General features: G+C 45.8%; 1 protein-coding gene across 1 annotated transcript in view; it reads right to left on the bottom strand.

The window, feature by feature from the left end:
- RCOR1 (REST corepressor 1) overlaps positions 1–14,305 on the bottom strand; it is an 82,330-nt gene extending 68,025 nt beyond the window's left edge. Inside the window, exons 1-2 of the mRNA XM_039712561.1 lie at positions 13,868–14,305; positions 13,716–13,775 (exon numbers count right to left, since the gene is read on the bottom strand). Coding sequence (XP_039568495.1) covers positions 13,716–13,775; positions 13,868–14,054 — 247 coding nt within the window. The 5' untranslated portion in view covers positions 14,055–14,305. The remainder of the gene's footprint in view (positions 1–13,715; positions 13,776–13,867) is intronic.
- Positions 14,306–15,001: the final 696 nt, after the last annotated feature.

Below are 15,001 nucleotides of genomic sequence, written 5' to 3' on the forward strand. Positions count from 1 at the left end.
GTCAGCTCTCATTACAGTATTGCAGGAGGAGAAATTTTAGGCTCATTAGAAAATAGTGTATTGAAATTTCTGTATTAGATTCATGAACACTGGAAGCTACATTAAAAAAAAAAATCAAAGGCAACAAAGACACATTTCATACAGCCTGAAAGCAATCCTGCAATTTGTTTTAAGCTTTTCAGTAACATAAACATGGCCTTTGAGTTAGCATTTCATTTCAAACCACTTCAGAAATATGTGACTGCTCTGTGATTGTTCTATTCTTGTGGACATTTTTGTTGAGAAAAGTAAACCTGGATACGTATGTTCTCTAGTCTGTGGTCACCGATTCCCTAAAACAAAGGGAAAAAAACCAAGGATATCAAAATATGCTTTTAATTACTTTTAAACTATTGATGAGAATCAGGTATTTACTCCCTACTGCACAATCTCTATGTGTCAGGGACTGTACAGCTCACCAGGATGTTCTCTTTCAAACTTGTTTAAAAATGCTTTTTCATTTTGAACAAGTTCTCTACCAAGCCCATACAACAGGAGAACTGACATGCAACAGAATTGCTTTGCTGAAATTCACTACAACTGTCATTGCTAAAGTTCCCAGGTACTTCCTGAAAACATCCCCTTCCCTCCACTCCCATGAGATGCACAGATTGATGAAATACACCTCGGCAAAGGAAACTCCAGAGGTAAGCCTCACTCAGATCTTGGCTACAGCTTCACTTAGTCACAAAAGTGAATTTTAGTTAGAATGATTATGCCCAAAAAGATATGGAAAGATGGATTTCTTTTGAAGGCAGTATCCCATATCAAATCTGTTTCCACCTAGAGCACAGCTACTTAGAACATTTTGTTCAAACTGAAAAATTTCCAGCCCTTTGATTACAAAGGCAACCTGCCAAGCAAGAGTATAAAATTAGCACATTAGTGCAGTAGTGTCTTCCTTAGTTTGGATGCAGCTTCAGTGCCTCAACTGCATGCCATAGTTTTACTGGGGTAAAACTGAGCTAAGAGTAACTAGATTCATTCTTTTCTACTCCAGAGGCTGAGATCACTTTTACAGCAGTGAAATACAGGTACCAAGCCAAATTATGTCTACTGACGAATGACTAAGAGCAGAGCAGCAGTGAGAGTGCAAAGACAATCCTAGCACACAAGGAGAGCCCTGCTGCAAGAGCCAACAAGCACAGGGTAGGCAAGCAGCACCCGACCCTGGCAGCCCTTGCTGCTGCAGGGCAGATTGCAGCACAGGTGTTTCCCACTGTGGCTTGCAAGTGCCAAGTCCATTTTTCAAACCCTGGTTGTAACTGCTGCTGACTTTAGAAGCATAAGCTATTTTTGAAAAATGCATAATCAAAAAAAAAGGTTAAATACAACCTTTTTCCTTTTATTCTCATGTTTGATAAACATTTCAGCAGGCATCTATCCAACTTAAGCAAGCTCTGGGTGTGCACTGCTCCAAGCTTTGTCCCAGTGCTGGCTGCATGAATTAAATCCACAGCCTATACGAATACACAAATGATTTCTCCTAGCCCATCACATCTCCTCCTACCCCCTCACCCAGCAAACACTGAAATAATTTCACAATTAACACTTCTGCACCCAGTGGTTTCCTTCTCTACAGCTGAAGGACATGGCTGCTACTACAGAGGTACTGCTGTGGGCAACACAGAGGGAGCAATAAGCAGACAGGACAGCATTCCACCAAACTGAGCTGGAGACGGCTGCTCCAAGAGGAGCCCAGTGTGGGCTCCCAGAGCCTCCTTCACAAGGGCTCAGGTAAGAGGGCATCCAACAAGTGCCCAGCAAGTGTCTGAGCAACAAGGACTGTGTCTAAGTCTAATTCTCCAAAAGCTCATTTATTTGCTTTTATGATTTCTAAAAATATTATTAGGGGTTCAAGAAGTTCCATCTTTATTTTTCCTCCATCCTTTAAACCAACTTCAGCAAGATGAGTACAATAAACAAAATGAATCTGCCTAACATAACTATTCACACACACACACTTTAAACAGCTTCAGTATTTATGAATGTTTTCCCAATCTCCATCCATCCTTTCAAACCAGCAGTGGTCAGTTTCAGATTGGCATCTCCACTCTGCACCAGTAAATTGATGTTCCCCAGTCACTAGTTACACCAGATCTCCAAAACTGCAAGACCTCCCAACTCCAATCATCTTTGCATCTGCTCCAGTAGAAAAAGTAATTTTTCACCCAAATCTACAAATACACTCCTAAACCTATGCCAAATTTTTAGCCTGCTGGCAGAATGGCTGGATTTGTGCCTGCCCTGTTTGCACCACAAGGACTGCACCTAACTTGTGTGTGGAGGACAGCTTGCTGTTTCACCTGAAACTGCCCAAGAAAAGAAACTGACCCCATGCACTCCCAATCCAAGGCAAATTTTGGGGGAGAATTGTCTTAAAAACCAAACCAAAAGGACTAAAAACCCATCTGAAATATAGAAGGAGCTAGAGCACAATGCAGCAGTTTCCCAGAGAGCAGACCCACTTCTCAGAGCCAGTACACACAGGAAGAAATGATTTGCCAAGCAACTCAGCTTTTGGGCTGAGATCCAGAGGACAGCTCTGAAAAATCATCTTTCCACCACCAAGTTCCCACCAGCAAGCCTCTCTCCCAAGTTATCTGATACTTGCATAAAGCTGAACAGGAGAGGAGAGGCGATGAGAACGTCAGATGAGATCCAGCTGTACCCTCCGAGCCTCCCCTCAGCACACGCAAAGATGAGCCCGAGGCTGAGGCTACAGCCAAGAGAAAAGTTCTTGTGTGCTCACTGCTCCTAGATTTGAGCCAGCCAGCAACCTCAAGGTTTGCTTTATCCACAGAACAGGCAAGGAGACCTCCCCTCTCCCTCCAAATTCATAGGACAGACTTCAGAGCTACTCTCAGCATTCAGCCTCGGTGCTCAGCAGGCAGGGGCCAGCTAAAGGCTCCACCAGCACTCAGCCAGTTCCCAGGGCAGCCCTGGCTGAAGGAAAGATCACCCTCTCACCTCTCTCACACACCAGTTTGCTCTCAGCACCAACAGCTCAGAAGAGTGACATGACTGGCCAAAGTGACAAATACTCCAGCAGCTAAAGTGGGGGGGAGCATTTGCTCCTACAAGAGCAAGTGGCTCCAACAAGAGAAGCTGAGGCAGAAATTCTTCAGTGATGAAACAAAAGCCTTAAAGAGCCTGAAAAGGCAAAAACGTCACTGCTACACAAATGCTTGAAAAGCAGACAGTCCAGAGAGGCATGCAAGTTATAAAAGAGGCTAAGGGACAGATTTCTAATACATTTTCCTCTCTTATAGTGCAAAATTATAATAAAGTAAAAATCATGACCACTTTCTTCCAGCCTGAGGGAACAACACAACTACAATGAAGATCAAACCTGGCTGTCTCTCCTGGATGAACAAAGAACCAAGAAAGAGGACTCAGGAGCACAGACAGGAGCATGGAAATCCAAGCAGGGCTGGGTTAGTAAGAAGGTGGAGAGAAAGAGCACAAGAGCACAGAGAGGAGCACGAAAAACCAAGCAGGGCTGGGTTAGTAAGAAGGTGGAGAGAATCTGTAAACTGTAGTAAAACTCTAATGAAAATTGGAGAACCACAAATAGCACTTTAGAAACAAACAAAGGGCTGAGACATACTAAAGGAAATAATTCTTTTCTTGTAAGAGTAGACTGCAGAAGTGTTTAGGGCAAACCGAGCAGGTAGGCTTCCTCCCCAGAAGCAGGTAATTTATGGAAGGACGAACAAGGACAACTGCAGTTTGTTAGGGTGGTCAGTAAGAGAAGGTATAGCAGTGAGCCAAGATGCAATGAGAAAACAACTTCAAAGCAATTGCTGTGGGAGGTTAAATTAGGTAAGAGTGTATTTTGCTAGGAAAGAAAAAGAGCAGGTGGTAATTGGGAGCATCTCTATAAATGGCCTTATTCCAACAGGAATGACAGTTACTGCAGAGCAAATGCTTATAAAATAAAAAAAAATCCATTTAAACCAGTGGCCAGAGCATAACTAATTACTGCTGTGATACAGGAAGCCAACAGCTGCAGGGACAAAGACATGCTGGAGCTCAGTCCTCAAGTAGCATATAGGGGCTATCACTCTCTGAAAGTTTGGGTCTCCAGTTCCCTCTGGGCCCCATAATGTGCCATACATCCTTTGTCACACGTTGACAACAAAAATAACTTGAGGGAACAGGCTGCCCTTGTTTCTTGAACATAAAATGCCAAAACACAAGCTTGGGACAGAACAACTTATCAACAAGTTGAAAGGTCTACACCAGCTCATGCAGCACATAGAGCACCTATGCTAACAGTGTGCAACAGCAGTGCAATTTTTGAAGGTGTTTAACCTTGCCTTAGTCATAATTTTAATTTTTACAGCTAGAGTTTAAAAGTGATCTTGTGATATTTTAAGCCCATGACCTTTGTTTAGAGTGTATGTCACTTGTAGCAGTACCTATTTTAATGCAGGCTGAAACTTTTAGACCGAGTGGCACAAAGGTTTTGCATTGGGAGGCACACGGCTTTACTTCACAGCACTTGGTTTTTTACAAAAGGTTGTGTCAAAACCTACCTGCTGAAAGTGCCACCCCCCCAGCCACCACCTACTCATGATTCAGATGTAAAAGAGGGGTTTCCCCCAAGGTTGGCTGGTGTCAGGGGACTCTTCTGGGGCTGGCTTCATTCTGCCAGCCCAAAGAAAGACCCAAAGTTAGGGGTAGACCCAGTTACCTTCCCCCACAGAAGTGGCAGAATATCTGGAGTGGGTTTTTTTGTTGTTGTTAAGACTACTTAATCCACACATTGAGCTGGGTCTGCCTAGCAACAAGTTAGACTTTTAAACTTGTATCATCCTACTTGTGTTCCCATGGCTACTGTCACGAACAGTGTGGTAGCAGCTGCACAAATCAGCACAAGGGTCCCAGGAGGGACATCTTTAAGATTCCCAGACAGAAAACAATACTGAGAAAGTACAAATGCTACACCTGGTATGCCTGCCTGCCTTCACAGTCCTCTACTCCTCCCAGAAGCACCTACACCAGCTCCCTCCTCAGGATGGAGGGACGTCAGCCAAAGGAAGAGATGCACACACTGGTATCACTGAACATTTTACATTCTTTAGAACAAAAAAGCTTGGGTTACATATGCAACACTTTTAGCTTCTCACACAGCTGTTAGCGACCTAAATGCAGAACTGTGCACAACTCCAGCCAGCAGCCCCTGCTGCATGGGGCAGTGGGCTCTCAACACAGGGTGGGAGGAGAAAAATCCCCCCAACACCATTTACACAAGGCCAAAACTCAAACCAGTGTCACTGATGAGAACAGGGGATGAGTTTAGACACCCAAAGAAGGTGGGAAATCAAAGGAAAGAGAAAAAAATTCCTTGCATTTCAATGCAAGCTGCATATGAAGAATTGCTACAAAAACAATCCTGTTACATAGACCAAATCTTCCCAGTCCTGTCAACTCACTTCTTCCAGTCAGGTGATTTCCCACTCAAGGGAGGTTTTTCTTAGTCTTTATCCATCCCCAAGCCCTGTGTAGAACTAGAATCTCTCTGCAGCCTCTCCAGGGACCAACAGGCACTGTACCCCTGCATGCAAGCCTTGTTTATCCATATTCCTTAGGGATTTCTGAACCCAGAAGCCACAACTACGATTACACATTTGTTATGTTGTGCTTTCACATTAGGGTTACAAAGTCTAGAAGGACACCAATTCAAGGTCATGTACACTAGTAATTATTCTCAATACCAAACTTTCAAATCAAAGTCTCTCCATGAACTAAAATCTGATAAACCAACCTGATAAAACATCCAGTCATCTAAAAGTATATGCACAAGCTGCCATGGCAGGTTATCCCAGATACCTGCAGAGAGCAGAACTGAAAAGCTGCAATCGACAGCCACGTGGCTGGACTCTCCTAATTAGACAACTGCACTGCAAAAGCAAGCTCTCTCAGGTTAGTGTTTGTAAAATCCATCCAGGTGAAGAGCAGAGAGTTAGAGGAGGGGGAAAGAAAGATTAAATAACTTGAAGGACATAAAACTCACCACCTTAAACTCCTGCACCTAAAAGGGCAAGGATATTTTTCCAGAGACACACACAGAGTACCTATGAGACCCTAGTGATGTCCCCTAAACATACCTGCATGATAGAGGGACAGGGCTGAAGGGGGGAGAATAGTCTAGAATTGCTTCACAAGAGGGGATTTCTGCAATTTTATCACACTGCTGCAGCCTCCTCCCCCCAGAGAGGCAACATTTACCAATACTTCCTTTATGAAGTTAAAAGAGCAAGCTGCCGCATAAAGCTGAATTTCTGAAGATACTTGGAAAGGTAGGTTAAACTCTCTGGCTTAATCTCAAAACCTTACATGAGAAGTACAGAAAATTTACTGAGTTTGACGTCTACAATAGTTAAAGCCAGTGCTCATCACAATCAGCTGTGCTTCAAAACAATGTGAGGAGCACAAAAGCATCCCAATTCTCCAGTATGCTAGAGAAACTTTCACTGCCTTCACTAAGGCTGAACACATCCTCTTGCACTTTCAGAAAGCACAAAGTCATCAAAACTTTCACACGGAACGATAAATTAAAGGCTTGGAAATTTTAAAGAAACAGACACCTAATCAAGCATTCCTTAAAAAATGCTTTTTAAGATCAAGTTTAGCTTACAAATCAACCTTGTATTTTCAAGAACTGAACTTCAAACTGCTCTTTCAAGTTTAAACACCTAATGAGGGATTGCTCATCTTGTTACACTGCCAAGCCTAAGGCTCAAAAGACAAGGTCACCCAGTGCAGAAAAGAGGTACAGACTTCCTAGGAAAGGGGCATACTCTACCTAGCCCAAAGTTCTCGTTTTTTATTTGCTCTCTATACCCAGCTGCTAGTCACCATGTGTCAATCTTACCTTACACTTGGTATGGGTAAGGCAAACAGAACCAGAACCACAACCAGAAATTGCTCTGTCAGAGGGAAGCAGGTACTAGCACTAACCACAAGTTTCTGAGGAGGCAGTTACTTCAGATTTACCTTCCTGGCACATCTTAGGAATTGCATATTAAAGTTACAACACAGTTAAATACATACATATGTCCAGCAGAGCACTGTCATCCATACTCCTCTGCAGGTATGTGACAGGGCTGGAGCCCACTGTAAGCCGCATTACAGAGTGCGCCTTGATCACAGAGGCAAAGATTTCCGAGCTAATTATAATGACTAATCACAGGGAGCTCTAAGCCTTCACTTGGCCAAGTCACAGACCTAACTAGGACTGAAAACAAGAGTTTTAAGAGCACCTCATTAAGCAGCAGGAACCAGCTATGAAGAACAAAGCAGTCACTCTACCTAGTATTAATTCCAGTCCGGCCATTAATACATTTGTCAGTACATGAGACAGCTATTACCTCCACATACAAACACTGCATGTGCCAGGCAGGGAAGGAAGCCACAGGCTTTGGCTACACCGAGATTTGTTTGTTTACAACGGCATTAAGGTTTGAGAAGGATGTTCTCAGTGCTATTTGAATAATGAGAAAGCTCCAAAGCCATGCCTTGAACCATGTTTGAGCGGGAGCTGTGCTCACCTCTAGAGGCTCTGCACCCCTTCACAGGATGAGTGAACAGGCTGGGTGAAAGCTGACAATTGGGCAATGCAGACTCAAAAGCAGTCTCCCCTCAGGCAAGCAGCCCACAGGTGAAAAAGATACGGCACCAAATCAACACTGTACTCCTGCTGAGGTGCCAGAGGTGGCAGAGGTATGGATGACAAAATTTCCAACTTGAGCACTACTCACCTTTTTCCACAGGGTGGGTTTTAGAAACAGAGGATAAGCTAAAGTGTCAGCATCTGCAAGTCAGCTTCACTCTGTAGTAACAGGACTGCAGCCTTTCCTGCCCTGGAGCTTGGACCAGCACTACATACCACTGACAGAAAAAGATGAGACAGACTCACCCACACACCAGCAGAGTTGCCAGCCCAGTAAGGAGACAGCAGGAGTCACCTTCCCCCTTCCCCAGGGCTGCTGGACACCAGCCTGACCTTTTGACTGTACCTAAATTCCTGCAGTGCTGAAGCAAAAACCCAAGGGTTTGGCAGCAGTTTCTGGTGGAGCAGCTCGAGGTGGAGGACCTTTTCATCTGCTCTGCACTACAGCACATTCACAGAGGCTGTGACCTCTGAGAAGGAGGGCAAGACAAATATAGCCCATGAGGAAGTATGGCACTGAGCAAACTACAGCTAGGGGGAAAAGCTCCTTTTCTCCCACCAGACTTTAAATTTTCCAGTACCTAATTTTTCCACCACCTAATTCTGAAAACACACTCTTGTTGGGGATGATGTACATCTGCTCAAACAACACTGAAAGATCCAAGGTGTGTGTGGTTTACCAAGACACCAGGCAGCCTCTGTCAGTCCAAACACCCTGGGCATTAGTACATTATGGTTTGGTATTTCTGATTAGATCAAACACCCTCTTAACTCTTCCTTCATTTCCAAAGGGACTGTTGCACCGAGTTCCTGCCTGCTGAGTTTAAGGCACAGTCATTTCAAGAGATGAGATAGCTCTCCAGCATACCAGTATTTCCAGTTTCAGGAGTTTGGTTCTGAATTTTCCACTTGCTTAGATGGAGCTCCCAGAGTCTCACCTAAAAGCACTCTTTTTTTCTCATCCCTTTTCTGATGAGTCCATTCAGCAAAACACCTTTTTTTTTCCCACACCCATTGGGTACTCACACTACTTGCAAACTATTAAGAGTGCAAGTACAGGCACAGGACTAGCTGCAAAGAAAGAACCAGAAAAAGTAGGCTGGGAGTTGGATTTGTCAAGTGTAAGTCATAAGGGGCTTATAATAACCTCCTGTTAAAAGGTCACAGTCCTGACTGTGTAGGTCAATAGGTGCCTCTGCCCAGAACCCCATGAAGTAGCTCATGATACAAACTAATAAAACATGATCTTTACAGCCACTGGAGAAATACAACAGTTCTAGGGGAATCAGACACCCAGGGGCTGTCCCAATATTATACTTCTAATCTTTGAACCTAAATAGGCAGAGAGCAGGCACATTTTAACAGCCAGAGCTGGATGGATGTATTAGTTTCCTTCCCTAGGACATGGCCATGCCACCACTTCCACACAGCAATCAGGCACTCCAGATAAGAGACAGCAGTGACTATCTTAGTTGTTTTTTGGTTTGTTTTTTTTTTTTAATTCTTCTTAGACACAACTACACTGACAAGGTTTCTCACTATAGGGAAAGAAGTTGCTGGTTTCATTTTTTTTCCCCCCTTGATTTCTTGGCAATGCTGAAACAAGAGCCACGAAAGGCAGCCTGGGAATGCCAACAGTTTGTGCAGGAGCACACAGAGCACAGCTAACAGCCTGGACCAGAGAACAAGCTCCTCAAGGATTAGTGACATCCTGGCACTGAGCACCTCCCAGGAGGCTCTTCTGAACCCAGGGGTGAAAGCACTACAGGTGCATTTCCTTCCACCATTTTTACTGCTACAGTAACAGTACAAAACCAAAAAACAGGGAAGACAGCAACACTGCAAGCAAGGGACTGAAGTCTCACAGCTGACATACATCCCAAACTTGCATTTCTACAAGACACTGTTGAGTCAAACCTGCTTTTCCACATCTCTTTCTACTGGAAAGAGCCCCAGAAGTTGCTTGCCAAAGATGACCAACATAACCAATGTCCAAAGATACAAGATGTGACTTGTATTTTTACTGCCATTGCAACAAATAAGGAAATCTAAAGTTGCAATGCTACAAAGGACAAAAAAAAAGTTCATCTGCCTTCAATACCAGTCAAAATTTGGGAGTAACTGTTCTCTTCAGGGAGTTATTTAACACTCCTCAAAATTATGGAAGCTTTAATCATTAGTGAAATTCACTGGCTGTGTTAAAGTGCTCACTAATGTTTTCTTCCTCCTATTTTCAGTGTTCCAATAGCATAAATTAATAAGCAACAAATAAAACAGTCAAGTACAATATCAGTACTTCCCCATACGAAAGATTTTTATTTAGCTTTAGGATATGCAATGTTTCCTTCCACTGAGTTTTTCCATTAATAGGACATGTGGGTTTCATTTGTATGGATTAAAAGAACCATAATAGTTTGCCTCTTCAAAATCTTCCGTGTCTGTTTCAGAACTCACAAGAAATGCTGACCTACTAATATCAGCCTTTGTTTAACACACAGAATTTTGGGCTGGCAAATAATTGATTCTGAGCTCTCATAAGAAGAAATAGCAGACACACGAGCAATTGTGCAATTTTTCACATCATGTCTGTGAACTCAAGGCTGAATAGTGAAACATAGGGGAAGTGCAAGTTTTACTGAGTCTCGTGAGCTCTGGCACGGGATTTTCAGCCCAAGAAGTTTCACCTATTCTTTTCCCAAGATGAATTTGCTTGTTTAATACACACATTGCCTCTGCAAAAGCCTTGCATTTACTGTACAGCTGCTGTTATTATACAAATAACAACAATAATAAAGCTGTAAATTTTTGAGACAATAAAAGAAGCAGGATCAATGTAGTAAGAACATACTTTCCCAAAACATGGGGAGATTGGGATAGGTAAAAAGGATGGCAACATCAACTTTGGCACAGCACCTAGAGGCTCTGCCAGCTGATGGAATAGGCCTTGCCACTGTAAAGAGACTTACTAAAGGAGCTGTGAGTAAGATCCACCTCCTACAGAGGATTTCAGACACAAGCATTTTTACAGTCAAAGAATCACATCAGGCCTTCCTTGGCCACAGCAAGTTTTAGCCACAAGGAATATTATAAACCTATTTATAATATTTTAATATTATAATTTTAATATAATTTTAAGGTATTTTAATTCAGAATGTGAACTTGTCATTTTCTGGTTTCTGGAACTGTTATTTTCTTTCAAGGATGAAGGAAAAACAAAGCAGCAGCACAACCCTTAACCCTTTCCTCACACTCTGGTAAAGCAAGAACTTTCTATCCTTCCCCATGCCAACAAGAAGATGAAGTCCCTTCACTTCCTAAACTTAGGCAACCACTGAGAACACTCTTCACTTACAGACCACACCATGCAATAGCTTTTTGCTCTTCTCTGACTATGCAACTCATGATAGCCAGATTTACATCCCACCCCTGCCTTGTTCTAGCTCTCTTTTCTCCTGCAGCTGCACAGAAAAGGATTTCAGATCTTTCAAAGCTTTCCTAATTTCACTGCTCTTTGCAGCAGCTCCCATGTGGCTGAGAAGCGAAACAAAATGAAATGCTTTCTCTGCCCCTCTGCATGGGGACAGAGGAACTCCCACGTCAAATGCTGATGTAAGAATAAGCAGTTACAGATATACCTCAGCCCAAGGTAGAACTGAACATTAAGTTTAAAAAAAGCAATGCACACAAGGCCTGCTCTGTGTGATTTTCCCCTCAGACACAGCCAGAGCAGCACCAGCACTCTGCATTCTCCCAGCCAGCTAACCTGAAGGTGAAAGCCTCCACAACTCAACAACAAACAACTTCCAAGCTTTAGGATCTTTGGGTCAACCAATCACTAGAACTTTTAGTGAGAAACAGACACAGCATCTGTGCACTCTGATAACACTATTTCATAGATTTAACTTCTGACATTACCAGCAAGACAGGACAACTTAACAGTTTTAGTCAAAAGGTCTAAGTGCAGCATTGTTAGGCTTATTTAGGGCTTTCTTTCTTGAAGAGGGAAACAAAAGAGACATAACAAATGAACTTAAAGTAGCTTTTAGCCTTTAGGATCAAGAAGAGATGACAAAAATCGGGAACAACGTGGCATTGCAAAATGATTCCTGGGTGATTCCACAACAAAGGAAACAAACTCTTCCATACACAAGCAGACAAAAGTTCACTCCAAACTTCATAACCAAAAGGTTTACTTTTCAGAAACAGAAGAAAACCACCCAGAGGCCAGTAAAGGAGGATCTGATGTCCATTTGACTGATCATTTACTTTGGGTGAAGCTACTGTGAGCTTGCTGTATTACACTGTGAACTCAAACACAATCACCTGCTGATCCCACGTTAGGTACAGATTACTCAGGAAAAAAAAATCGTTTCCTCAGATCACACACTTCCCCCTCCCTTCCACTCCACACAGAAAGCAATAACCTTTGTATAGGTCACTGTATGTCTGTAAGTTTAAACCAGAACAATGTACATCTGAGTACACAACAGAGAGGAAGCAGCTCACAGTATTTTTCCCCCCTCCACCTATTATGCTCAATAAATGAATTGCTCAAAAGAGCATAATTCACCAGGGTGACCGTAAAGCCCAAGTACAGTTGTGGTACACGGCTGATAAGTCAGTGTGATGCACGTTGTGTGCTACAGAAATGCTGCGTTTGACCTACAGATTGAAAACCAGTGTCAACTGCTGCCTAGCTAACAGCTCGCCCTTCCTCCCCCTCCCTCCTCCTCCTCCCCCCGTCCGCCCCCTTCTTCCTCCTGGTCAACCAAGAAATGGACCTCCCTTGTATCTTATTTTGTCAAGAAAACCAAGGGGGGAAGGAGCGGGGAAAAATTAGTCTGTAAATGAATACATGTAATAGTGAACTTAAGAAAAAAAAATCCTCTTTGCCCTCCCCCCACCCCGAGATCTTAACAGTTAGGAACGAACATATATATTTAATAATAAAAAAGGCATCCAACATTAGTGCACAGTCTGAGGATGACCCACGATAAATCTTCTTCCTGAGTCCACACAACAGTAACTCTCGGGATTATTCGATAAGGAGACACTGTGGCTTTCCACACCATTCTTTTTGTTTTAGTGTTGAGAGGTGCGGAGGATTCAATTAAGTTTGGGCTGGGCAAAGGGACAACTCCAAACGCTAGGATCTCCAGACAGAAAGAGGGTTTTCACTAGCTAAAACCTCCACTTACAAAGGAACAATACCAAAAAAAAAAAAAGCTTAGATTTCAAACTAAAGAGGTCAACAGCCTGTCTTTCTATATACGGAGATACATCAGCAGCACCGTGCTTCCAGCACCTGCCTCTCAGCACAGCCCCAATTCCTTTGTTTGCTCAAAATTTGCTTCCATACCACTTTAAATTAGCTTACAAAGAACCGAAGCGGAATAGCTGGAACGTGAAACAATTTTTTTTTTTGAGGACAGAGGCAAACAGCTTCTTAAGAAGAGAGAAAATTAAAATAGAGACCTAACTCACTTCTAAATACCTTCGAAAAAAATTATAATTATAACTTGATGTCTTCTAGTTCCACCCCTATCACTGAAACCACAGAAACACGAGTTCATGAGAGGACGGAACAAATAAAAAAAGAAAGAAAAACAAGCAAAAAAAAATCCGAACAAAAGAAAAAAAAAGAAAGAAAAAGAAAGAAAGAAGAAGAAGAAAAAAAAAACCCACCCAACTGCCATCTCCTGCCTCCTCCAGCCCTGCCAGCTTCCCTGTTCCTCCCTGCCTGCAAAGCGCCCTCTGGAAAGCATCGAGACTTCTTTTATCAACCGTGTGCGCTGGGAAGGGGGGAGGAGGGGGGTCCTTGTTCTTGCTCTGGCTGTTTCAGAGTGCAATTAGGGGGAGATTATTTCTGGACCCGATGAGCGGAACCAGGGGGGGGGGTGTGGGGGTCGTACCCCACTCATCGGGGGGCGCAGGGTCCAAAGCCCTGGATGAGGGGGAGGAGTTGCCCCCCCATTAAAACATAATAAAGACTTACCGGGGTCGAAATCGGGGACCACCGCCTGGTACTGCGGCCCGACCCTCATTCCGCCGCCAGCTGAGGGAGCAGAGGCAGAAGCGTTACCCGCGTGGGCCCGAGCGGCCCCCAGAACAACCCCCCCGAGAAACGCACCCGCACCCGCTCCTCACCGTGCTCCTCATCGCTGGACGACCCCGAGCTCCCCTCCTCCCAGGAGTTCACGCTGCTGTTGCCGTTGGGGGCGGCGGATAAACTTTTGCTGCCGCCGTTGTTGTTATTATTCGCCCCGGCGGCGTTCTGGTTCCTGCCCCGCCGTTTCCCCGAGACCTCCGGGCCCTTCTCGATCATGGCTGGCATTTAGGGGAGGAAGGGGAGGGGGGGGTGTGGAGAAGAAGGGAAGGGGGGTGGGAGAAGATCAGAGTTTAAAAACTGCGGGAGGGGGGGCTGTGGGAGGCGCCAAGGGCGGGCGGGAGCCGGGGCGGGCCGGGCCGGTGCGCGGCGGTGGCGGCGCTGCTACATCCCCCACCGCGATCGCCCCGAACTTTGAGGCTCATCCCAGCCCTGCGCTGGGACTCCGCTCAACCTGCGCTGCTGCCCGCGGCCAGCCCCGCCTCCCCCCGCTCCTGCCCCTTCCCATTGGCCAAACCTACATTTTGGGAGGCCATCCCGCCCGCCCATTGGCCGGCGCCGCCTGTCCATCGCGGCGGCCCGGCGCTTCCGTTCGCTGGGCGCGGTGGAGGCGGACCGCGGGCCGTGTGTGTGCGGGCTCCGCGATCTCTCCGCGATCTCTCCGCCCAGCGATACCTCTGCTCCGCGCTCCTCGGCTGCCAGCGGAGCGGGCGGGAGGCGGGGCCGCGCCCCCCGCCGGGGAGCCCCTCCCCGGCCGCTCCCCCGGCTCGGCCCCGGTTCCGCCGCCCCGCCGGGAACTCGGACCCGGGAGGAGCGTGGCGAGGGACTACTTTGCCCCCCCACCCGCCTCCCCGGTGGCGGAAGGTTACGGCGCAGTTTGAATGGGATTCCATACAAAGCTCAGTTGCCCGCGGGGAGCTGAGCCCGGCAGGGATGGGAATCTGTGCTGGCTCTGTCCGGGACGGCTCCCGCCGGCAGCAGCGGCGAGAGTCCCGCCAGGGGATGGGGGTCCCGGCGGCCCGGAGTGGCCCGAGGAGAGCAGGGGGCGGCCCGACCGAAGCGGCGCCGAGAGTGCGGGACAGCGCCGGGGCCGGGGAGAGCCGGGCAGCGGCAGCGGCAGCGGGAAGCGGCACCGCACGGGCGGCGCGGCGCTGCTGCCCCCGGGGCAGAGCCGC

This window comes from Passer montanus, unplaced genomic scaffold (assembly GCF_014805655.1).
Source record: "Passer montanus isolate IOZ18808 unplaced genomic scaffold, ASM1480565v1 scaffold27, whole genome shotgun sequence".
Classification (NCBI taxonomy): domain Eukaryota; kingdom Metazoa; phylum Chordata; class Aves; order Passeriformes; family Passeridae; genus Passer; species Passer montanus.